Raw genomic sequence first — 27,277 nt, forward strand, 5'->3', positions numbered from 1 at the left:
ACATGGTGAGCATGGGCTTCCTCACAGCGTGCCAGGCTCAGCATGGGTGGACTTCTTACACGGAGGCCCACATCCCCCCAGAAAGTGTTCCAAGAGGAAGGAAGTGGAAGCTGTCAGTCCCTTCAAGCCATAGTTAAGAATCACTTCCGCCGGGGCTGGCCCCGTGGCCGAGTGGTTAAGTCTGCGTGCTCCGCTGCAAGCAATCCAGTGTTTCATTGGTTCAAATTCTGGGTGCGGACATGGCCCTGCTCATCAAGCCACGCTGAGGCAGTGTCCCACATGCCACAACTAGAAGGACCCACAACAAAGAATATACAACTATGTACTGGGGGACTTTGGGGAGAAAAAGGAAAAAAAACAAAATCTTTAAAAAAAAAAAAAAAAGAATCACTTCCGCCATAGTGTAATGGTTAAGCAATCTCAAGGTCCACCCAGATTTAAAGGAAGGAGACACAGATCCTCATATCTCTATGAGAGGAGTATGATAAAATCTGTGGCCATCTCTAATCTGCCACACAGACACATTTATTTCATTTCTTCATCTATGTCATGTGTATAACCAGACGACAGTTTGCATATGAGCAAAACAACCTTCCCCAAAGTAACTTCAAGATATAAATACTTCACAATAAATATAACGTGCTAAGTAGATCATATACAAATACTTCTCTCACCACTGCTGCAAGTTTCTGTCTTCTAAGGACGAGAAGGCCACACAAGGACTTCATTCATCAGAAAGGAAGGATGTAGAAGAATGTAAGAAGCTCAAACTCAAAAGAGAATCAGACTCCTTAAAAGTTTCTTCGAACTGAAACCCGATATCTCCAGCGATTTCCAGTTTTATCCAAAATATTGGTCAAATTGACAGATACTTTTATGCTCTGAGACAGAGAAGTAGAATATTCATTCATTCTGTAATGTAAATTTAAGAATGTGGTATTTGGCTTACTCTTTACGTCAAAGAACAAAACTACAAATGGGCCGTAATCTCCCTATCCTGATAACACTGTTGATGATGATATTGACACACACAGAATATTGGAAAAATACTGAGTCCCCTCCTTCCCATCAAGGTAATCATTGTCAATACTTTCTTTGATTCCTTCTAGGAAAATAAAAAAAGTTGCCTATGTAGATGCCTTCATGTATGTATAATTTCGATGTACATATTTTAACAAAGGATCATAATAGAGATAGTTCCATACCTCAATTTTTAATTGTCCATTCAAATATTAACCGAATGTCTACCATGGGACATGCAGCATCATAGACATTGGGAATAAATAAATACGTGCAAAGGCCCTGAAGTAGAAACGTGCCTTGCATGTTCCTGGAATACCAAGGATGCCAGGTTGACTAGAGTGGAATACATGAGGGTATAACTGGGAAGTGGGATCAGGAAGTGGTATGAGACTTTTTCGTTTAATTCAGAGTGAGACAGGATGCCAGTGTCTTGGAGATCACGCAGTTTCCACGTATTCATTTTCTATTGCTGGATAACAAATTCAGCAGTTGAAAACAACACATTTACTATTATTATATTTTCTGTTTCTTGTTGTATATAAGAAAGTTATCAATCATCTCAAAGTTTCCATGTGTCAGGAGTACAGGCCCATCTTATCCAGGTCCTTTGCTCAGGCCCTCAGCTCACAAGGGTGTAATCAAGGTGTCATCCAGTCTGCATTCTGGAGGCTCAAAGGGGATGAATCTGCTTCCAAGCTCATTCAGGTTTTTGGCAAAATTCATTTCCTTGCCGTCGTAGGATTTAGGGTTCTGACTTCTGCTCACTATGGGCTGGAGACTGCCGCAGCTCTTAGAGACCGCCTGCAGTACCCCGCCAGATGGCCCTCTCCTTGGGCAGTTTACAACCCAGCTTCTTGCTTCTTCCAGGCCAGCAGGAGAACCTCTCTCCAGTTTGCACCAACAGAGTCTTAGACAACAAAACAGTCTTGGGAAAGACATCCCATTGTCTTCGATTCTACTGGTTAAAACCAAGTCTCAGGTACAAGGCACTCAAGGGCCTGGATCATTGGGGGTCACCTCAGGGTGTGTCCATCACAAGAGTGTCAGTATTTACAAATCTACCTCATTCTTTTTAATGGGCTACTGAGTATTTCTTCTTTTTTTTTTTTTTTAAAGATTTCATTTTTTCTTTTTCTCCCCAAAGCCCCCCTGGTACATAGTTGTGTATTTTTTTTTTAGTTGTGGGTCCTTCTAGTTGTGGCATGTGGGATGCCGCCTCAGCGTGGCCTGATGAAAAGTGCCATGTCTGCGCCTAGGATTCGAACTGGCGAAACCCTGGGCCACTGAAGTGGAACGTGCAAACTTAACCACTCGGCCACAGGGCTGGCCCCCAAGTGTTTCTTCTTATGGCCATCACATAATTTATTTAACTCTCTTCTCCACCAACAAGGCCTATTTGTTTCTGATTTTTGCACTAGGAGATACATGTGGCAGTGAGGATTCTCCACACTTTTGCAAACTTTTGAGAGAATATCTGTAGAGTATTTTGTAGTAAAGACATTGCCTTCCAGTCATGAGTGCATTAAGCTTTGCTGGACACTGCGACTGTCTTAAAAAGGCTGCTCCGGGGGCCGGCCCTGTGGCCAAGTGGTTAAGTTCACACGCTTAGCTTCAGCGGCCCAGGGTTTCACTGGTTCGGATCCTGGGTGTGGACATGGTACCACTCATCAAGCCATGCTGAGGAAGCATCCCACATGCCACAACTAGAAGGACCCACAACTAAGAATATACAACTATGTACCGGGGGGCTTTGGGGAGAAAAAGGAAAAAAATAAAAAATCTTAAAAAAAATTCAATTAAAAAAAAAAAGGCTGCTCCAATTTGTAATTCCATCAGCAGAGTATAAGACCACCTATTTCCTCCTCTCAAAGTTATGTAACTTTACAGCTTTCCTCAAATAGGTGTCCTTCATCTCTTGATTTAGGGTTACACGTGGGTGATTTATCTTTCCTTGGGTTAGGCTTACACTAAGTAATTTATCTTTTCACATAACACTGATAATAGGACCTATTCTCTCACTGTATTTTCTGATTCCTGTTGTGTATAAGGAGCTATTGATTTTGGTAATTACTTTCAATCCTTCATCCCAATGAATCACTTCAATGTATCTAATAGTCCTTCAATATGTTCTCTTGGGCTATCTATGTATATAATCATATCTGTAAATAATGCAAAATTTTCCCCTTCCAGTTTTCATACTCTCCCTTATTTTTTTCTCTCCTTTCTTGTCCAGTAATTTTTGGACAATAGTTAATTACTAATAGTGAGATGAGTCACGATTTCAACATTTTAAGCATTTCAACAATTAAACAGAATACTAACTTAAGGGTTAAAATAATATTTTGAATCACTTTAAGGAAGTATCCATGATTTCTGCTTTATTAAAGTATTTTAGTAGGAATTACATAAATTTCACCAAGTGCTTTTAGGCATTTGCTGAAAGATTTCCTCCTCTGACTTAATAATATGGCATATCATATTAATGTATTTCCTAATATTGAGCCACCTTTGTATTTCAGGGATGAACTCAACTTGGATTGAAATATTATACTGTTAAAGTGCTGCTGTTATTTGCTGATGTATTATTTAAGATCTCTGCATAATATCCATAAGTAAAATTGATCTACAACTTTATCTCTGACAGGCTTTGGTATTAGTGCCCTACTGTCATCATAAAAAGAATTTGGAGTTTTCCTTTACTATGATTTGGACCAGTTTAAATACCAACAGATTTAACTGTTTCTTCCAAGTTTAGAAGAATTCACCTGTGAAAATATCTGAGCCTGGTGCATTTTGGGAAAGGATGGCAACTCTTTGAAAATTTCCTGTTTCTTTCATATTAGTTCACTAATTTCACTCAGATTTTCTAAACTCTGTGCACTGTGTATCTGTGGTTATTCTCACATTTCTTTCTATTTATATATGTGAGACGTCTCCCCAATCCCTTTTTTTCTTGACTAGTCTAGCTCATACTTTATATTTTATTTTATGCTCCCAATCTCCCAAAAATGTAGGAGGTATTTATAAAAACAACCCTTTTTTCTCTTTTCTAATTAACTACATATTTTATATTTATTCTTTTCTTCAAATTTGGAGGGAGGTGGGTGAGTGGAAGCTTAACATTTCATTCTTTCTGGTTTAGTTATACAGACATTTAAGGTTACAAATTTCCCTCAAAACATAATTTTCGCCCTATCCTTGAAGTTTTAATATACCTCTTTTCATAATATTTTTCTAGATATTCTACAATTTTTTTCTTTCTACTTCGATCCACAAATCATGAAAGTTTTTAAATTTCCAGAAGATGGGAAAAGTTTTTTTGATTCTATTATTATTACTGTTGGTGTTAATTTCTGGATTTAGAGTATTATGGATCAGAAAAGGTGGTCTGTATTATTTCCGCCTTTTGAAATTTGAGATTTTTCTTTGTGGCCAAAAATAGATACTCAACACTTATAAACATTGCTTTCTTGTCTTCTATATTGCTGTAGGAAAATATGCCGCAACCAGACGTATCCTCCCAGTGGAATTTTTAATTTTCCTCAAAGTCCAATAACTAAACCACATTATGTCTCTATATGGATAATTCTGAATGACTTAGAATTCAGAATTGACTTTTCCTGAAATTCAGTGATCTCCTTGATCAGACTAAGGTCTCACTTTGATTCAGAAAAAAGTTTTCTACTGTTTTATCATTAAAATTATTTCTGGGGGCCAGCCCAGTGGCATAGTGGTTAAGTTCACACACACCACTTCAGCCGCCCAGGGTTCACAGGTTCGGATCCCAGGTATAGACCTAGCACTGCTCATCAAGCCATGCTGTGGCAGTGTCCCACAGAAAATAGAGGAAGATTGGTACAGATGTTAGCTCAGCAACAATCGTCCTTAAGGAAAAAGAAGAGGATTGGCAACAGATGTTAGCTCAGGGCCAATCTTCCTCACACACACATACACACAAATTATTTCTGTTCTACACATTTGTATTTGTATACTCCATGACAACAATGCCTTATCATGAGTCATCTTTGCCCTCCATGTCTCCTGTTTTCTCTGACTTCTTTGATCTGTTTTTCTCCTTTCATTGCATGTGTCTGTTTCATCAATGATGGTAATTTGTTTTTTAACTTTTGATTCTATTCATTTCCATTTTTAATTTGTTCATTTGTTTTGAAACGTTGTTTTAGGTGTCAGTCTGTTTTCTTAGCTCAGCATGCGCCTTTAAAAAAATCTTCTTTAATCACTTTATTTTTGAACTCCCATTTCACTGAATAAATATTTAGTTCTTCTATAGAGATAAATTATAGTAAGTTAACTTCTTCTCTTGCTTAGTTCAGTATTTCTTCCAAAACAGATTCTTCATCTACAGTTTACATTTTTTCCCCTTCTGGTGCAATACATTCCCATAGATTCCACACTGGATATTTTTGGTTGATTGATTTCAATTATACTAATGTTTTAAATGGGCAGCTTTGTCAACACTTTCTATTCACACCACGACACTAGGGGTGACATCTCCTTGAATCTCTTCCCATGTTTTGGATGTCTGTTTTCTTCTTCTAGGCACTAGTTTTGCCTGCCCAGAGTCCCGTAGCCTGAGAAAATGGTGTATTAGTCTGCTAGGGTTGCCACAACAGAATACCACAGCTAGGTGGCTTAAACAAAGAAACCTATTTTTTCACAGTTCTGGAGGCTGGAAGTTCAAGATCAAGTTGCCAGCACAGCTGGTTTCTTCTGAGGCCTCTCTCCTTGGCTTGTACGTGGCTCCTTCTCACTGTGTCCTCACATGGCCTTTCCTCTGTGCATGCACATCCTTGGTGTTTCTTCCTCTTCTTATAAGGACAGTAGTCCTTTTGGATGAGGGCCCCATCCTCATTTCACCTTAATTACCTCCTTAAAGATTCCATCTCCAAATAGAGTCACATTGGAGGCTGGGACTTCAGCACAAGAATTTTGAGTGGACACAATTCAGTCCCTAAGCAATGGGTATGAGGAGGACAAAGATGCAGCCAAGGCTGTATGTGGCCTGGTCGTTGACCTCATCTCTGTAGTTTTGCCAAAATGCCTATGTTGGTATTCACCCACCCCACACCCCCCACCCCCACCAGGACTGCACAAGATTCCTCCAGAGGTCTCTGTCCTAGGTGGCCAGTTTCTCAACCACTTTCTAGCCTTCTCCAGGCAGAAAACAGACCAGGTAAAAGATGATGACTTCTAGGCACTCATGTAGGAAGTTATCAGGGTGCAAAATGACACTCCCCCCTCCATTGTCAGGGCTCATTTCCCCCATCTTCCTCTCTTGCAAAAGCTCTCTTTGATTTTCTTCTGGTTTTGAAGTTTTCTTTTTGACTAACTTTCTGTTTAGTACTGGAGATCGCTGACCCTGGGGTGTCTCTGAGAGGGGGTCCCTGGCATGTCATGCCACAGCTATCCTCCTCTCTTTGGCAGGAAAGCAGGGTGGTCGGGAACTTCTACCTTCATGGAAGTTGCACGTCTTTACCCAGGGATGCCCAAACCATCTCCTCCACCTCTCTCCAAAGGGGGATTTCTGAAGATTGCATATGCATCTGTCCCATATGGTACCTGTGGAAGGTCAAGTTAGGAGTAAAACAGAGATGGCCCATGCCAAGTTTTGGAAACTCCATTTGCTCGTCTCTTGCCTCTTCCTCCATTTGACTGATACTAAGGTGTTTTTCTTTCTTTTAACCTATTCTTGGTTTATATTGTAAGATTTTTGAGATCTGCCTTTACTCTGTCATCTTAAAGCATGTGTTTGAAATATCTGTTTTAGATAATCTTGGACGATAAATAATACTGGTAAATACATAAGAAAAAATAATATACTATCGTATATGGAAACCTGTAACTTGATGAGCTTCACTACTCCCCCAGTTTGCACATTGTGTAAATGGGACGCATTTTCATTAAGTTATTTTATATCACCGAAGTTTACTTCACCAAAGCAGCGGCTCCTAACTGAGGTCTCTTATAGACTTCAGTGTTAGTAAACGCCCTAAATCATATGTAAGTGGTGAATATGCATTTGTATTTTTTTCAGAAAGTGAGACTATTATCCTTCATCAAATTCTCAAAAGGGTATGAAACATCAAATCACTGACCTAGAGTAACGAACAGGAAAGCTGCCAAGAATGGGAAACAACGAAGAATTAGAAACAATTTACAACAGTTTGGATTCACCTGAATAATAAAGGCAAGGAAAAGAGTTTTCTTTTGAGCTACACGGAATTTGGACAAAGCCACTGCAGACTTCCAAAAAAGTTCCACTATGGATGTGTTTGTGGCCCTGGGCATTATGGGAAACAGTTGTGCAGGAACCACAGCACAAAATGATTACACACAGGCAACAGTGATCAGTCCAAGGACCTTTCCACATCAATCCATCAATAAGAAGAGCTTACTCTGAGCTTATTAACACATTAAGTACAAATGACCTAATTCCTTCATTAAATTTTGAAAATGATGACTAATCCTCTTAGTGGTCATTTCCCTCATTTCCACCTAAACAGAAATGACATTCTAGAGAAATCAAGTGTTTGAAGCCTTCCTTGGAGAAAGAATATCTCCACTTTTACTTATTGCTGAGGTATGGAAAGAAAAACAATTACCTAAAAAAAAGGCACAGCCTATAAATAAATTCCATTTTCAATATACAAAAAAGGCAAAGTTGATTCAGCGACAAATTAAAGAGAACAGGAGGTGGGTACTGAGAATAATATACTGGAGATTATGATCCAGATTTTGTGTGAGTTTCTGATGTACACTGTTTCTTTATATGAACATATACAGAATTACTATCATTTACAAAGGATTATAAATCTTCCTCAAAACCTAATCCAACCACTTTAGAGATTTGGTTTGGCACAATCCACAGGCTATAGCCCATGTGCACTTTTGGTAATTAAGGACAAGTAATGATGATGACAAGCAACACACCAGCTGTGCAATGATTAATAAGAACTTTCTTGTGCACACACCCAGGCACTGGCATGTGCGGCTCCAGGAACTATATAAAGCTCAAGACTTTATGAAATTAAATACAGAGACTTCCTTTCTCACTCTCACACATTCCAACAGAGACATACATAAGCACTTTTGTGCAATTTAAACTTGGAGCTATCCACGTAGTAATATTGACTGAAACACTATGCATCATTTAAGCTTAAAAAGAAAAAAATACGGTTCTGTTTTTCTTGGGACAGTAGAAAGACCACAAGGAACTTTCTAACTGTGTGGCTTAACTGCTTGAAAGACTTTTTGGAACAAGGAAGGCTGTAAATGAATAAAGCAAGCTGTGTGACCTTGGGTACATTCATTCCAACTCTCCAAGCTTCAGTTTCTTGCATTAATCTATAAACTGCAGACAAACCAACCCTACCTACCCTCTCCGGGTTGGCTGGTTGATTTATGGTTCGTATGAACTTGAGCTGGCCAGTATCTGGAACATAAGGTGTTCACCAAGCCCTCAGTGCCAAACCCCTTCCCTAAGCAGACTAGAATGCTTAGGAAAAGGAACCTTGCATCTCATAAATACATCCATTATATCCCCTGCAGGCCTAGCTTATTGCTGTGAATGGAATAGTAAACAGCTTCTGGAGAAACAACTAAGTGGATTCACAAAGGGATGCGTAGCACACTGTCTTTAAAGTATAGAAATGGTCTTAAGCTGTGGACAAAGAATGCTACTTTCTCCTTGTAGGTCCAAATTCACACACACAACCTGCAGGCCATGTTACTAGATTTCCGTTGTGTCATAGTTGTGCTGATGTCTTTCTCTCTAAAAGCTGGACTTCTGGAAAGCAAGATCTGCATTTTTTCCTTCATGTCTTGTGCCTGTCCATATAGCACAAAGCATGGAGAAGCAGCTTAATAAATGTTTGTTGAATGAATTAAGAATTGCATAAAAGAAAAGATGTCAACAAATATCAGATCATTTAAATTTATCATGAATAACTTCCAATATATATACAGGTAAAAAGAATAATATAATGAACTATGTACACGTCACCTGGCTACATCAATCACTAACTCATGACCAATCTTAGTTCATCTATATCCCCAGATTATTTTGAAACAGATTCCAGACTAAGTACAACTCTTCAGAAAGCTTTAGGTGATTAGGTTTTATTCTACCCTAGAATTCTAGGTACTTCTATCTCTACAGCAACAAGAAACACACAATTTTGCATAAAGATCAATAGAATTCATCACTACTTGGTCAAGAGAAGACCTGTGACAGAAACAAAAATAAAAATAGAAACTTTCCCCTAAATTGCTATGGATTAGGGGGTGCTTTTAATATGACTACTTAAGATATTAAAAAAAGAAAAGCAATAATTCTGCAAATATCTTCATGAGGAGAAATAATGACTTTGAGATAACCCATGGGAGGAAGAAGACGGCATTAATACCAGATGTTAAACACACCTAAAGAATGCTGACAGAAGGCTACAGATAGTTTTGAAAACTTTTTTAGAAAAAGATTTAGAGAAAAATCCGGAAGATAAATAGAGGAGGGAGCAGATCTGAGGGGCATCAGTGTCACCCAGACACCACCAAGCCCAGGCCGAGGTAAGCAGGGGAGTTCTGACCAGGTGCAGAGGAAAGAGGGCAGGACAGACATGGCAGCACCTTGATCCATGAGAAAATGTGGAGATCCAAGACAGCACTCAACAGAGCTTAAGGATGGAAAAAGAGAGAAAGCTAACTAACTGATTCTTGCCCTTTGGGGTCACTCTCAAGGAGAAATAAACCAACTGGAAAGTTAAAAAAGGCAGGCTTTCGAGGGACTTTTCATCCCGTGCCAAATAAATCCAGTGACATAAGGCTGCATGGCTTGTAAATTTACTTAACCTGTGCTGACCACATTCTTCTTGATTCCCATGCTCCTCAGTAAAGTTAATCCTGCACCTTTTAATAGGGCTAACCACACACACTTCACCGACAGAATGGAGCAGACACTTCCAACGCAAAAGAGGAAAGGCTATGAATCCCAGAGATAGAGAACATCCTTGGGGGAGAAATGGGACATCGCCCTCATGACTGACTCTCAAGGTCCCACCGTGGCAGTTAAAAGATGCCCAGTGTGCAGAAAAGAGTAAACACAGCAGGCCTGAGATGGCTCTCCTTAGAAAGGTCTGCTTGCAAAGATGGCCCTTGGTTGGCATCTTGGATCTTGGGTGGTAAACAGTTCTCCACACTTATATCAAACATTCCCTAAATGGTTAAGATGGCCCCTGTGCCTAACTGTTCATAAATAAACATGCATGTGCAGGCGTTATGCAGAACACCTGCTCTCCTTCTGGGAGGCTGGACTTTTGGTATATACTAGATAAAGAATGCCTATGTGACTATGTCTCAACAGGCACTGAGTCTCTAATGGGCTTCCATGAACAGAAACATCACACATGGTGCTACATTTTGGGTGCTGGGGGAAGAGTTTGCTCTTGTGACCCCTCCTGGGAGCAGGGAGCATAGGAAGACTACATGTGGATTCCTCTAGACTCCACCTGTGTCGTCATCTTCTTCTCTATGTATCCTTACTACACTGCTATAATAATCCTGAGTGCAACTTGAGTCCTTCCAGCAAACCCCTAAACACAGGGGTGGTCTTAAGGACCCTGGACACACCCAGAACAACAGGCACTAAACTTAACAGGCAGACTTCTATTTAGAGGACAGTGTGTAGTGGGCTGCTTCATCAGGTAGTCACTTTCCCCACTCTGACCTTGAGTTACAGAGGAAACTGGAGGATTAACAGAAGCCTAGCAGAAATACAATTGCTATGCCCCAGTGTCTATGACTAAGACTGTCAACCCACAGTTTAGCCATTTTCTGGCTAACATTCATAAGTCAAACATTTAATAGGTTGGATGTTAGTGTTCTCCATTCTAAAGATGCAGGAACCAAGACACTGACATATGGTCACTATCAGTTACCACTGACTGAGCAGTGGTACTTCAGAATGGTTTTAACTGCAGGGAAATGCACAACAATTCACTTGAGATAATGAGGTTGCACTGTGAAGACCTGACCTAGACAAAGCTGCCTTCCTCAATCTGCCCCCTCGATTTCCTCCCTCTTCCCCACCAGGGCAGAAGGCGGAATACCAGTATATCTCAAAATAATGGAAAGTGGCCGTCACTCATTATTTAAGCAGAATGTTTTTCAGTGTGGGCTCATACTTTCCATGGCCAAACTGAGTAATCAATATTTTAATGAAGGTTTCCGTGGTGGCTGGCCCCAGATGGGGAAGAGGAAAAAGGAAGTGTCACTATAGAATAAAGCATGAATCTGAAATGAGTGACACCCTGATCTGCTCCCCTCCGGTTCCTGTGCAGAAGCATGGAAAATAAGTCAACAGCAAAAGACAAGAAAAGCTGAGCCTCAAGAAATGTTCTGGACCCTAACTTCTCATGGATTACCTGCAGCTCTTGATTTCCTCACAGTTCTAGGTTCCTGATTCTGGGAGTCCCCCAAATTCGTAAAAGTGTACATATATTTCTTTTGTGTATATATTACATACTATTTTCTGAGAACAGGACCCAAAGCCTTCATTACATTTTCAAAGTGTGTCCTAATGTAATAAAGCTTCAGAACTATTGATCTAGATAGAGGAAAAGAATGTCAGATGCAGAAGTGGACTTTAAAATGCTAACTAATTGACTGAATGGTAGACCAGAGGACCACCCAGCCAGGAGATGGGAAGAATTCAGTGGCGGATGAAATGGGTATGTCAAACTGGAGACCAAAAGCTAGAAAATTACCTAGAAAAAAGGAAATTATGTGAGAGTTGAGAGAAAAGCCACTCTGGTTTAAACCTTGGTCTAAGAAGAGAAAACTGAAGAAGAAATTTAAAGGAATTCTGGTCATAAAACTATGGGAATACAACAAGTTCAGGTTTGGGTGACTTCAAAAGCCCAGTCTCACCTAAAACTACGTTGATCAGACACACCAGATCTGTTTTCATAAGGACCAGGTCTAAGAAGCAGCCAGCCTCAGGAATATGCAGAAGACACACTGAGGTATAAACTAAACTGAGTTAAATCAAAATCAATGAATAAACTGTGTGTATCTATAAATTTATCAGATTGAAGGTACTTAGCCCTCTGTATTTTCTCACACTGTCTGAAGATGATCTGGTTGCAACCAAAACATTACCAAGTTGACATAAGTAAAAAAGGATTTATTAAAAGGAATCAGCAAGTTAAAAAAAGGGAATCATCAGGAAGTAGAACGAGTTGGAACTCAAGACTTCCCTGAATTAGTAACTTGAGGCCATCAAAAGTCGACCAGCAACTCTCCATTTCTCCTCTCTGCATCCCTCTTCTAATGAGCCTCCCAATCCTTCTTGCATTTAGCCGGCTCTCATCAGATCTAGATCAGAGCGGCACCAAGTCTTACAAATGTGGCTGGAGGGGTCCATCTCCACAGTGAGCAGTTCCAGAGAGGCTGGGCTGGCTGGAAGACGTATTTGTAGTAAGTGACCACAGAGCACTACAGACAAGGGGGCGCTCAGAGAGAGGTAAAAAGGGGAAGTAGCTGTGAGTTTAGAATCTAGAAAAATACCCTTCTCCCAGCCCTGACTGTCTATGACTGATTGAAGCAGCGGGACATCTGTCCAGGAAAAGATTAAACAACTTTTCTCTGCAAGTATGCTAGTCTGATGCAAATGACTATATTATCACTGCATAGGCATCAAGAGTTTACATACTATATTGATACATACTTTCATCATTTTTAATTCTAAAGTTTTTGCTAAAAGCACGTAACTTATCCTCAATACTCCAGGGCTTACAGTTTAGAAAAATTAGTTCTTTACATATTAGTGAAGTGATACTTCATGTTTGTATTTTCACACTTATACTATTTGGTATAATTTTAAATTTCTGAAAATATATCTGAGATATCAAAATATTCTACTTTCAGGGGCTGGCCCAGTGGCATAGCAGTTAAATTCACATGCTCCACTTGAGCGGCCAAGGGTTCACCAGTTTGGATCCCAGACACAGAGCTATGCACTGGGCCATGCTGTGGTGGCATCCCACATACAAAATAGAGGAATATGCGCACACATGTTAGCTCAGGGCTAATCTTCCTCAGCAAAAAGAGGAAGATTGGCAACGGATGTTAGCTCAGGGCTAATCTTCCTCAAAAAAATATATATATTTTCAGTGATTTAGTTCAACCGACATATATTCCACATCTGCTATTTCTGAGGATCCAGCCTATGAGACATTGACCATGAAAGACAACATCAACCTTCCAATTAAAGCCATTTAGAATAGAAGAGGCAGCAGTACAGTCCAGGACTTACTAGCTCCACCTCCGGAACCAGACAACCCTGGGTTTGAATCCCAGCACTGCCACTTACCAGGTGTGTCACCTTAATTCACAAATAGGCAAATTCTTACTCTAAGCCCCAGTTTCCTCATCTGTAAAATGAGGATGATGATAACCTCTGCCTCATGGAGTTGTTGAGCAGGGCATTAAATGAGATCATGATGTAAAATGCTTAACAGACTACGAGCACTTAATATTAGGCATACTGTTATGACATATTAATTATATTGGTGGTGATAAAGACAAGGAGGAGGATGATAACCAGACCTTAGCTAGACTTTCACCAAAGGTGAAGCTGAGAGGCCTGACACTGCCTGCTGACCCCAGAAGAGAATGCATCTCAGAAGTGGGGAGTATGCCACACTAAAAGTCATGTGAGGGGAGGGAAGATGGCCAGCTGAGAGGAGTTTGCTTTCCTATCATTTCCCACTGGGTGTAATAATCATTTAACCCCTTGGTTCTCTTAAAATATAAACAAGTCAGCACTAAACCGAAATGAGGGGCTGGCCCTGTGGCATAGCGGTTAAGTTTGGTGCACTCTGCTTCTGTGGCCTGGGTTCAATTCCTGGGTACAGACCTACACTTTTTATGGCCATGCTATGGTGGTGACTCACATATAAAACAGAGGAAGATTGGCACAAATGTTAGCACAGGGTGAATCTTCCTCAGCAAAAAAAATAAAATAAAAAGAGGGCTTGCCCAGTGGCATAGTGGTTAAGTTTTATGCACTTCACTTCAGCAGCCCGGGGTTCCCAGGTTCAGATCCCAGGCGCAGACCTAGACTGCTCCTCAAGCCACACTGTGGCAGCAACCCACATACAAAACGGAGGAAGACTAGCATGGGTGTTAGCTCAGTGACAATCTTCCTGAAGCAAAAAGAGAAAGATTGGCAATAGATACTAGCTCAGGGCCAATCTTCATTCATAAATAAATAAGTAGGTAAGTAAGTAAATAAATAAATAAGTTAATGAATAGATAAGTAAATAAATAGGTAAATAAATAAAAAGAAATTAGTTATCAGGCCATGCAAAGACATGGAGGAAACTTAAATGCATATTAGTAAGTAAAAAAAAGTCAATCTGAAAAGGCTACATACTGTATGATTCCAACTATAAGACATTCTGGAAAAGGCAAAACTACGGAGACAGCGAAAAGATCAGTGGCTGCCGGGGTCAGGGGTGAGGGCAGGCAAGAGAAGAGGTCAACAGGCAGAGCACAGGATTCTTAGGACCATGAAAATATGCTGATGATATGAAAATGATGAATATAGATCATAACACATTTGGCCAAATCCACAGAATGTAGAACACCAAGAGTGAACCCTAAATGAACTATGACCTTGGATGATAATGATGTGTTGATGTAGGTTCCTCACTTGTAACAAATGTTCCACTCTGGTGGGAGATGTTGACAATGGGGGAGACTCTGCATGTATGGGGGCAGGAGGTATGTGGTCATGTTCTTCCCTCCCGATTTTGTGGAAATCTAAAACTGCTCCAAAGAATATTAAAAAAATACAAAGTCACTGTAGTTGTTCAGTATGAAATGCATGTATTTATACACACATTATCAGACAGCAACAGTGTTGAGGTTAAGGGATATGCTTTGGAGACAGATAGACTGGGTTCAAATCCTAGTTTGGCCACTTTCTAGGACTGTGACCTTGAGCAGGTGACTGAGCCTCCCTGAGCCTTGTCTTCCTCATTTGCGAAATAGCAGTGAGATGCGTATCTTACATGGATTAGCTCGCCTCATCCTTGCAACCACTCCACTGGATAGGTGCCTTCGCTGTTCCTATTTCAGATGAGGAAACTGACAATGAGATTAAACCGTGTGCCTAAGTCAGACAAAAGTCACAAAACTTGGTGGAACTGAGATTCCAGCCCAAGGAATTTCACTTTAGAGCTCACTGTGCTCCATTATATGAATATTTCAATAAATGTCATATAAGGAGCTGAGCCTAGTGCCTGGCACATAATCATCCCTCTGTCAGTGTTGGCTATTATAATTATTATTGTTTTCAGTTTTATCTTGAGAGATATGGAAGAGATACCTCTGAAAGCTGGTTTCTTTATTTTACAAAGAAAAACAAATGGGCACCCGATCCATGCAAAGAACCCATAAACATTCCACACTCTCCTCTCCCCTAAAGGAAAGGCAGATCCCTTGTCGGGAGCCCACCTACACACACATACTCCACCACCACGCCCACCCCCTCACTCCTGGATTCTTATTTTCCCTTCCAAGGACTCTTGGTGTTGCTGGGAATATAAACAACATAAAAGGGAGATGAATGAAAGGATCATATTCTTCCTCATCATTTTTAATATTCTTCCTCATCATTTTTAATTCTCCAAATACTGATTGAGTGCCAAGTTCTAAGCACTGAGCTATGCTCTGAGGACCTGTCTTTGCAGCTCTGCATCTCCAGAGATGTCAGCAGAGAATTTCAGAGTGGGCAGACCTTACAGGCCCATAGCCATACTCCAATTCCTCAATCCCATCTCTAATGTGAACATATCCTCATTATTAAAAATATTATGAAGTTCTTCCTTATATTGAATCACAAACTCCCCTCCTGGCCAGTTCTGCTCACTTGTACTAAGTATGCTTTCTTAGACAACAAAGAATAAATCTACCCTCCCTTCTATACTGCAGCTCTTTCATTTTCTTGAGACAGGCCCAGTGTTTTGTCTATACTGGACACTAAAATTCTGCAGAATGAAAGACTTTTGTCTCCCTCCCAAATTTTCTCTTACCAAACTACAGTAGTCCCATGGGAAAATACTGCCTACCATCTCAGAGCTACACTCTAGCACAAAGCAGAGACTTTCCATGCCGTAGCCAAATGCAAAGAGCAGAACTGGGAAGACAATGTCATTATTATTTTCCAACTCTCCTTAAAGGAAGGAGAAAGAAAGACAAAGTTTTCTGTGCTTTTAAAGCTTCTTTTTAAACACTCCAGAAAATGCAAGGCCCCATTGAGAAAAATAAACATAACTGCAAAGTAAGTTTTCGTGGCTATGCCGAAGAGGCCGACGTTCGTGAAAACTGGAAAAAGAAGAAGAAAAAGACCCACCCTCTGAAAATTTGTGAGGCAACTATTCTTGCTGCGAGGTTTTGATTTCTACACTGAATAGTCACTGCTCAGGCAGACATAAACCCTTTAGAAACTTTGGAGTTTTATTGTTGTGGTTCTTGTTTCATACATTTATTTTTCTCTCACACGAAAACTGGTGCTGCCTAGCAACCCAGTGTCAACAAAGTTAAATCAAGAAGGATTTTAGGCTGCATCTTTTTAAATGAGATTTCTTTTTCCCATTAAATGACAAGCATGCTCTAAGATGGGAAGATTCCTCACCCTTCAAGGAAAAGGGGTTTGCATACTACTCACTTGGGCCTCCTTTACATTAAGGGATGACAGAGATGAAGCTGCAGAAGAGGGCTAGGATGTGCCTTATTTTTCAGCAAGAGGAATAGAGGAGTGGGCTGTCCCATATCAAAAACAGTTCACATGTAGCTGCTGCTGGACCACAAGGTGGGTCTAAACAGGCAATCCATTCCACCACGGAACCTGGGGGCAGGGACACATTCCTCTAGCTTTTGGCAAAGATGGGGATGCAGGTCAGAAAGCTGGTCCCAAGGTTAACAAGAGTAATGCACTGTACCCTTTGACATTCTTCTATGTGTGCGTGTAATTTAACATTCTGGTGATTGCGTTGGACATCTGATGCAAACATATATGCCCTTCTCACCTTCACTCTTTCTAGTTTCTTCTGTAACTGGGGGACACTGGCTATTCGAGGACTTTGCAACACACGTTACAGAGAGGGATAAATCAAAATGCACTAAAGAAGGCTCAGAACCGGGACATGACATCAGCCTTTTCCACACAGCACGATCATCACCAACAGCCTCCATTTTCACACCAGGAAAAACAAGGCAGACAGCCAGAGAACCCATTTCAAAGGTTAAAATGCCTATTCTGACAAATTTATAAGAACCGTCATCAAGGAAAAGCTTTATGTAAATAAAACGTGATTGTCTCCAGGCACCTTGTGGTCCACAGAAACTGTAAAATATAAAGGCCAATACTAGAAAAAATGTCATGACTTGCTGACCATCAGAGAACCAATGACCATCAGTGCACATTGAAGACCGCACAAAGCTAAGAGCAGCCCAGAGCACCATGAACGGCACACCACATCAAAAATCCAATGACAATCCTTAACGAGGTAAACATAACCTGGATTATAATGATATTATTATATATTATGTAAAGTGATTTGGTTGAGAGCAACATTAAATATCTTACTTCACATGAATTGCCAATTTAAGTAATAACATAAAATAGGACAAATAGTAAAAAAAAAAAATCACCCTGACAGTAATGTTTTCGTTGATGATTCTCAAAGGCTTTTCAGAATCTTCAAGGGCCCTCAGGGAATTGGGGATTTGGAGGGAGATGAGAGGGAGTCACAGTATAAATATAAATTTCTTTTATGACATTAAAAATGTATAAAATAGCAAAAGGGGCTCGATTTAAACAGACCCTATGACTCTGGAAAGGGTCTTCACATACCCGTTTAACTGAGTTCCTCTAAAGGAACTCCCCACCCCAGATATGAGCTAACAGGTAACTAGAACATGAAAGTGACTGGCAAGCTGTACACAATTCAGGTGCTAGGGGTCATACTCGTTCTTCCCTCCCCCATCACATCTGTTCTGACTTTTCCTCCTGCATATTCTCTGTCATACAAGAAAAACACAAAGCAAATCCATACTTATTATCATTCATTCCCGCACACTCACTCCTTTAAGCCCTTACAAGTTCATTTCAGCTCTTGCTCTCAACAGACATTTTACTCCTGGAGAGAACACATGCCATCTGCTAGTCCTCATACTCTCCCCCTCGCGACAGCACCTGGCCTCATTGACAACGCCCCTGGACCACCCTGACACTGACCTTGCCTGGGTTTCTTTTGGCTCCTCTTTTATCACTAATAGTAAAATCTCGGTGTTTCTCAGGATATTGTTCTTACCTACTCCTAGTGATGAAAAGCAAAGGCTTTAGGGTCAGGCAATCCTTAGCCAAACCCAAGGACTGCCACTTACTAGCTATGGGTCCATGAGCAAGCTGATGTTTCATGCTATAGTTTTCTCATACATGTAAAGGGATAATGCACACAGTAAGAATGTCATACATATATAGGGACACTATTACATATATATGCCATGGTGACTTTATGTATTTTTAATATATATCTATTTTAAACATATATTTTTAAGTATGTACATACACACACACACACACACAAACACTAGGGTTATATGAGATAAATACCCCATATAGTAGCTCGAAAGCATATAACACAATGGGCATCCAATATATACTTTCTCATGTCAATCTCATGCCTTTTCATCTTATATTAAACTTTTGACTACTAGATTCTTTCACAAGTTTGAGCCCCACATCTCCAGTTGTCTGGACAACTAGACAACGACTAAAATTCAGCATGTTATAAACTAAACTTACCTTACTCCTGCCCCAAACACATTTTCTTCCTTCCTATTATAAATGACATCAATATTCTCCAGGAGTGATTCCTCATCAACATTGATACCCCTTCCTCTGAGATGCCCCACCAATCCAGTCCCTGGACTTTGTCTATTCCACCTCTCAAAATGATGCTCTCCATCCTGTAACTCCCCATTCTCACTAGCAGGTGCTTAATCTAACGCCATGGACCTTCACCTGGGCTTTTATTCCTCTACTTTCTATTGCAAACCCTGCTGCCAGATTAAGCTTCCTAAAGCAGTTTACTTGAAAACCATGAGAGGCCCTGGTACCTATAAAATTAAATGCAAAGGCCTACAGTGGCATTCTCAGTCTCCCTACACCTGGCCCGAATCCCTTTCCAATCTTGTCTACTGCCATCGCCCATGTTCCAACAGGAGCTGCATTCCCAGAACACACACCTACTCTCCGTGTTTCTCTGATTACGCGATCCCCCCGTACCTGAAATGTCCTCTTCAAACATCTCCACCTGTTCAAAAACTCCATTTTAAAACCTATTGAAACCACCTTTTCAGGAAACCTTCCAGGTTCCCCACAGTTGGACATTAACTCTTCTCTAAAGTCTTGGTAGCCTTCTCTGTATCTCTCTGAGAGAGCTTATTCACCATATCTTGCAGTTACTATTGGATATTTCTTCTTTCCCTATGGACTCACTGTCTCTACTTCCTCAAATCTCACAGCATGTCTGACTCAGAGCAGGCACTCATTACAAATGGACTGACTTCATCCATAACAACTATACTTTAAGAACAAAACTTATGCAAAACTCACAAATTCTAAGGCACAACCCCAATTTGAAAATCCTTGAGAATTTCACAGTACTCTTTTCCACCAGGGAAATGCAATTTTCTGGTTTGCAAGGGAAGAAAGACTTTCAATAATATTTTTGGCTCACGAACACTTCTTTTAAAACAACATCTTAATGTATTATGTGGAAACGAAGCCAAAACATATGGATTAAGTTTCCTATAAAGTACATATGGATTTTATGAAAACAGCAAAGAGGCTAGGAGAAAATGTGATCTCCAAAGCAGATTAACTAGGGGTCTTTTTCTAACGCCAAAATTAATCTAGAGCTTTCTTGCTTTAATTATACGTTGAAAGTTTCCTCTTCTGCTTTAGCGACTTTCCTAGTCAGAGTCAACATTTTTCACATTCCTAGGGAGGAAAAATAAGTAACTCAGGAAAAGAAAACATCTTCCTTCTACTGCCATTTCCCCTCTCTGTTCTCCTTCAAAGACATTACCTGGGCCTCTTCAATTCCTCTCTAGTTTCCCCTCCTTTCTGCCCCCTTATATATTATTATAATTTTTTTCTTCTTCACAAGACTATTCCTTTTAACTTTTCCTATTCTCACTTTCTCTCTCTTTTTCTTTTCGTTCTCAAACATTTACTAAGAGGAACTATATCCTTCCCTCATCACATTCAAATCAAACATAAGAACTTTAGGTGGTATATGTGGATTAATTGTCAAGGAAACCTGTGGCTCATATGGGTACACACGTCCATATGAAGTTTTTCTGCACAACCGCCCTTGTCAGCAGAAATATCTTTCCTCGTAGCAAAGCCTGAACTCTGAAGTGAAGCCCAGCTGAGCAGGAACAAAGAGCTGGGAGTGAGAGCAAAAGTGGACAAGGATGAAATGGAGAGAAAAGAAGAGATAATGGGGAAATTAAGTTCTCAGAAATATTAACTAATCTGAGATATCAGCTCCCCTCCCCCGACCCCAAGCAACCCTCTGCTTCCAGACCTAAACCTAAGCACCGAGTGAAGAATCAGAAACTCAATATCCCACCTCTTCCCTTCTTGGTTGGAAACATCAGTGCTTCAGTTCACATTGGTCGCATTTTCTAGCCTAGCCACAGACAGGGAGAGGGGGAAAACCGAAAGCCCTCTTAGCTCAGGAAAGCTCAATCTCTGAGAGCGGGCCCAGTTTCATCTGCCATAACAATTGTAATTCGCTCACCAATGCCACTTGGAAATTCCTGTAAGATTTGTTAACAAGGTGAAAGCAGCACTATTGACTTCCCAGCAGAAAAACAATGCACTTATCTTCCCAGCTTCAAATAAGACAGGAAAATAGGAAGCTGCAACATTAAATGGAGATCCTTTTGTCCAAGAGCAAGGCCCAGAGCCAGAATTTTCACAAATAAATTGGATAAAAGTTCTCTAATTGGGATTTAATCTAATGATAGTTGCACTACTAAACATTGTTTCAAAGCTTGTAGTCTAATTATCTCTTTTTCTAAAAATGAATTGTAGCCATCATTCCATGAAGTTGTCTGGATAGCTTAGTGCACACTAATGAGGTTTAATGACAGTTTGACAGGACCACAAAAGGAGGCAGAAATTCACCACGAGCTACCCAAAAAAAGCCACAGACACTTCTTACATCCATAAACAACTGCTTTTACTATACTGGTAAAGAAAACCTCTCACCAGGTTTCAAGCTTAACTTTTCAGTGGGAACCGACATTTGCACACGCTAGAATTGTTCTGGCGTCTGCAAATCTCAAAGTTCTTGAGTCAATTGTTATTTTGAAAAATCATGTATTCCCTTGAATACAGACAATCAAGTAACAAGATATGTCACCTAAGAGATTATTCACTTTAAACCAGGGATTCTTTGTGTGCTTTTGGTGAGGAGATTGGCCCTGAGCTAACATCTGTTGCCAATCTCCCTCCGTTTTTTTTTCTCCCCAAAGCCCCAGTACATAGCTGTATATCCTAGTTGTAGGTCACTCTAGTTCCTCTATGTGGGACACCACCTCAGCATGGCTTGATGAGTGGTGCATAGGTCCATACCCAGGATCCAAACCGGCAAAGCCCTGGCCGCCAAAGAGGACCAGGTGAACTTAACCTCTCGGCCATGGGGCTGGCTCCCAAAACCAGGGATTCTTAACCCGGAGTCCCCAGATTCTGGGAGGCATGTGAGTCCCCTGAAATTGTTAGCACAACTGTGGGGAGAGGAGGAGCTATGTGTTTTTTTCTGGGGAGACTGTGACACAGATTGACAAAAATATTTTCCCTGTGTTACAGAAATAGAATCTGAGTGAGAAATCCAAGGATAGGAAGGAAGGGAGCGAGAAAGCCAAACAGTCCACAATTACATTACTGACATTCGTTTGCATCTGGATTAAATATTCCTTCCTTAAACCGGTGAGATAAGAGACTATCAAGTAAGCTTCGGGTTTATGGAACTCCATCAGAAGACAGAAGCTCAGTGAGAACATCTCAGGACCAAGCTCCTCATCACAACAACAAAATCATTAAAGAGAGAGAGAGAGAAGGGGAATCTAAGAAGATAATTGTACAGCATGCGGTGACAAGTCCAAAAACAGGTATTCCCTTAAGGAAAAAAGAGAGAGTTTTACCTTTTCATGATTTTCAATTAAAATTTCCACGACAATATTCTGAAACTTCAAATCCATGATGGCAGCAACAGTTTCTTCCTGTGGCCTCATCAGCGTTGGTCCAAACACGACTCCTAAATTTGCCACGGTCATTAGGTTCTGCTTGGAGTGATTTGAAACACTAATATTGATGAGGGAGAAAGAAAGGTCTCGGGTTAAAAGAGGGGCAATCACTGTAGAATGTACAGTATTCTGCAACTCTGTATCTCCCTAAAGACAAGAAGGCAAGAGACTCAACTGTCCGCCATGTCTGCCTCTAAAATAACTGGATCAGACATACCCTACATGAGGAGGCCCCTGCTGACCCTCCTACTTCTCTCTCTTTGACACTCTGCTCTAGCCACAGTGTCTTCATAATTCCAGGTATATGCTAAGCTTGTGTCCCTCAGAGGCCTTCATTTACTGTTTCCCTCTACTTAGAACACCCTTTCTCTTCCCAGATCATTATACCCTTGCTTCCAGGGACTACTAGACTACACAGCACCTCTTTAATAATTACCTTCACAAGCACAGAGAGCTTTGTCAGAACACCTGCACTACTACCCTTCTGGCCCAGTACCATTGTGCAGTGAACAATCCAGACAACTGTTCTCCGCAGTCCAGCCACTTAACTCGGTTCTCAACGCAGAGGTCTCATCCGCAAAGAGACCTTCCTCAGTAACCCTCTTTATAGTCCCACACCCAATATATATTATCTAACCCCTCATTCTATGTTGTCTTTTTATGACTTATCACGGGAAGTTATTTTATATTTTTATTTGCAAACTGTTTATTGTCTTTTCCCTCTTAGAAAGAAGCGACTTCATGAAAATAGGGGCTTTGTCTATCTTATTCAACCATGCATCCACTAGCACCTTAAAAAGGCACTCACTAAATAGTTGTTGACCAAATGAATGAATTGCTGTAGGACCCTTGACAGTTTCTAATACCCTCTGGCCTTCAGTTTCTTTTTATGGTAAAATAAAGGTTCTAAAACATAGCACTCCTCAGCTTCCTCTCACTTCTACAATTCTATCATTACAGTGATCTAGGAGTCATTTATATTTGAAGAAAGGGTTAATTTCTCCACTGAATTTAGCTTTTCCTTAGTTTTTACGGAGGCAGTAAAAAGAATAGAATAGATCTGATGAAATAACTACCTATTTCTAAAATAAACAAACTTAACGGACATGTCCAAACTTAGAGTTAGGTAGGTATGAAAACAAGCTAAATTTGCTAACAGACTTATAATCACATTTCCAGAATCTGTGTACAGGGAAATGTATAATATTCTCTTCTCTTCAAATCAAACCCCGAGTTGCTGGCAGTGATGTTAAGCAAATAATTATACGACTTCATGAAAGCATCATATTTCAACACTCTTGTCCAAAACACACACAATGAGTCAAACGTCCAGCCTGCCCTTCCAGGTGTGGTCCCTGGTATTGTGTACACAGCCCCAGTTCCAACCGTTACAAATCCAAGAAGACCACATAGCACTGAGGGCAAAACGAAGAAAGCTAGGAAGAAAGAGAGGCTTACTTTGTTAAGTGTTTCACCAAAATATCCAACATTTCTTTATTTTTCTCCGGCAGTTTGTGTACCAAGAAATGGATAGCATTAACACGAGATTCTGGGCTGCCACTTTCTTTAAAAAAAGAAAAAAACAATTAGTAGGGTATTTGGAATCAAATATATTCCTAAAAATCAACAATTACAACAGCTCATCTGTTCAACTCTTCAAACCGAGAATTTAAACACATTTTGCCACCTTTCGAAGGAAAAGAAAATCCATCCTTCTCCCTATTCTTAATCTTCTGTGCCTCCCCTATGAGGTAATTTCAGGGTGGCTGCAATTAGGCTTTCCCTCGGTTGACATTTAAGAACAGAGAGCTGCTGTGGCTTCTCCTTCTAGCACGCTGCACTTCCAGTCTGCTCATCGCTACATGGAGCCTAGTCACTGGGTCACTGCCCCACAATGGAACGCAAATAAAACACCAGCACATAGATTATTCCCTGATATAGGCTGACTTTTAACCTTCAAAAAGATATTTGAAGTTCTAATCCTAAGTATCTCAAAATGTGACTGTTTTAGAAGGTACCCAGGATTTATTTTAATCTGCTATGGTAAGACACACAGACTTGGAAATGACTGTCATGAAGGAAGACATTTATACCCACAGAGCCCCACAAACAGGAGGCACAGCAAGCCATGCAGGGTCGCACAGGGAAGCACTAGGGCCAGCTAGGAGGCAGAGGGAACAAGGGGAAAACGTGGGCAAGAGGCTTCACTGTGGTTTCCAGGTGAATGAACAGGTGAGGCAGGGTAAGCAGGCTTAGGACTGGCTGGTTTGAATTACTGCAGCATGCTCTGGGGGATAAGGGCTGCCCTGAGTTGCCTGGGACCTGGCCATGGGAGGACTAGGGCAAGAGAGTATTGGCCTGGAGTGAAAGAGCCCAAAAGAGGGGGTCAGGGGAGGGAAAGCGGGCTCTGAATTGGTTAGTTGGCATATGAAAAGTGCTCAGGTTTATCTCTAGGAATTAGCCTCAGGAGGGGTGGCCTTCCCAGGTTCAGTAAGGCCCCAGATGTCAAAACACCAGAATGAAAAGACATGCTGAACACAGTGCCCTTATTTGAGAATAAGCTCACTGCAGAAGGCATTAGTTAAGATGAGATCATACTGGAATAGGGTGGTCCTTTAATCCAATATGACTAGTACCCTTAAAAGAAAACAAAGAAGAGGGAAGATGTGAAGACAAATACAGGGGAGAGTGACAGGTGACAAGGAAAGCAGAGATTGGAGTGATGTGTTTACAAGTCAAGAAATGCCAAGGATTGCCAAGAACCACCAGAAGCTGGAAGAGGCAAGGAAGGATCCTTGCTAAGAGCCTTCAAAGGGAGCACAGCCCCACCGACATAAACTTTATGTTGTCTTATGCCATTCAGGCTGTGGAACTTGGTTACAGCAGCCCTGGGGAACCAACACATTCCCTTTATCCATTAAGCTTTGGAATTAATTATCACCAGCCATGGCTCTTAATAACCATGTACCCAAATTCCCTTTATTGTGTTTTTCATAGAAAATTCTCAAACAAATCAATAAAATGCTTACTATTAAAGATTATACTGGAGGTTTCAGGGGTATCAAAGAAGGAACTGATGAGAATTAAGTGCTCAGTTTATTGTAGCAGAAAGGATGGTAGCAAACCACTTTCGAGGTGCACAGAGCTAGCAGGAGAAGCTCAGGAAGGTTCCACATGATGGGCAACATCTGAATTGGGTCTTGAAGCACCAGGAAGATTTCAAGGAAGGACAAAACTGAGGGGGTGAGGGACACATTCCAGATTCAGCAAACGGTCTGAGGAAAGACATAGCCTATTCAGAGACAGCACCTCAGGTTTATAGAAGCGTAGTCAGAGGCCAAACTCTGGTCTGTAAAAAGGCTGATTTGAAGAAATTTGTCTTTACTATTGGCTTCTAAATTAGTCACTGAAAGTAAAGCAAGGAAGGGATGTGAATAGAGTTACATTAGGGGAAGATACACTTGACAATTTTTGGAGGATGGATCAGAATGAGGAAAAGTGCAACTTAGCAGGGAAATGCTATTTGGGCAAGAAGTAGTAATAAGGCAGGAAGGGAGCTGGGTGGTAGAACTACAAATAAGGAAACAGAGCAAAGCAGTACAGCCTTCAATCAGAGGCTGGAATCACCGCTTCCCACTAACATCTAAGCGCCCTTGAGCAAGTTACCTAACCTCTCTGGGCCTCAGTACTGTTATCTTCATTTTACAGATGAGGAAACTATCTCAAAAGGCCATTATGAGATTGAGTGAGGTAGCATATATACAGCATCTAGCCCCAGTGGCTGGCACATATAGGCACTCCATCACTGTTAGCCAGCATTACTGCTGTTGTTTATATTACTCTTATGTGACAGCTACTATGGAAGAAGAATTGACAGGATTTAGCCACAGACTGGCTATGGGTGAGAAGGAAGAAGGCAAAGATGGCCAATGTTTCATGTCTGGGTTATGAAATAGTATGGTCAGTTTCACTGACAGATGGGAGCACAGGAGGCAAAGCTGGTTTGAGGAGGAAGATGATGGTGGAAGTGATCTTCAAGGGCTTATATCTAGCAGGTAGTTGGGAACAGCAGGAGGCTTTAGAGATGAAGGTGGCAATGTTCTCTGAAGGGTGTCACCTCCAGCACATGGCTCAGGCTGCCCAACTATTTCAGGAAGCTAACAGAGGGCACTGTGGGGAAAAGAGCTCCAAAGGCATACAGGGGAGATGCCAACTGCCCGCTCAGCAAAGCAGAGAAGGAGGAAGAGGCTGGAGGACCAGGGAGGTTCAATGTCATCAGAAAGTCCAGTGTGAAGAAACCTGCAAAAAGCGGGTAGCCAGTACTATTGAGAGTTAAGGCAAGACTGAGGAATAGAAAGACTGGGAGAAGGGGCCTAGACACCTCTAAATTTACCTTTTTACTAAAACAGGGAGATTAAAGAGCGAGCTACCCAGGAGGACGAGGGGAATGGCATTTCAGACCACTCGTTCAAAAGTCAAGAAACTGAAGGAAGGTAAAGCAGATCGAGAAAGGGGAATTTGTGTTATCAAAATAATAGTTTTATTTTTTCCTTATTAAAATATTGAATATCTGCTCTGATAAAATTTTAGGAAACATAGATAAAATTGAGAATTTTAAAAAGTCACTAAAAATCTGAAATATACATAGTTGAGAAAAAACATACAATCAGACTATAAAGAACTCCTACAAATCAATCAGAAGAGAGAGAGAGAGAACCCAAAAAAAAGTAAAACAGGCTAAAGACTGGAACAAGAGCTTCATGAAAGAGGATATCCCTATGACCAATAGATGGACGAAAAAGTGCTAAGCCTTGTTAGTTATCAGGGAAAAAGAATTAAAACT

The 27,277-nt window shown here is 40.8% G+C and overlaps 1 protein-coding gene across 8 annotated transcripts in view; it reads right to left on the reverse strand.

The window, feature by feature from the left end:
• Positions 1-27,277, reverse strand: part of ARHGAP10 (Rho GTPase activating protein 10) — a 288,119-nt gene that overhangs the window by 66,908 nt on the left and 193,934 nt on the right. For all 8 annotated transcript variants that reach the window (XM_070611643.1, XM_070611639.1, XM_070611641.1 and 5 more), the window contains 2 exons: positions 23,893-23,998; positions 22,333-22,492 (listed from right to left, as the gene is read on the reverse strand). In XM_070611643.1, the coding sequence (XP_070467744.1) occupies positions 22,333-22,492; positions 23,893-23,998 (266 nt within the window). The remainder of the gene's footprint in view (positions 1-22,332; positions 22,493-23,892; positions 23,999-27,277) is intronic.

The sequence above is a fragment of the Equus przewalskii genome, chromosome 2 (assembly GCF_037783145.1).
Source record: "Equus przewalskii isolate Varuska chromosome 2, EquPr2, whole genome shotgun sequence".
In the NCBI taxonomy this organism is placed as follows: Eukaryota; Metazoa; Chordata; class Mammalia; order Perissodactyla; family Equidae; genus Equus; species Equus przewalskii.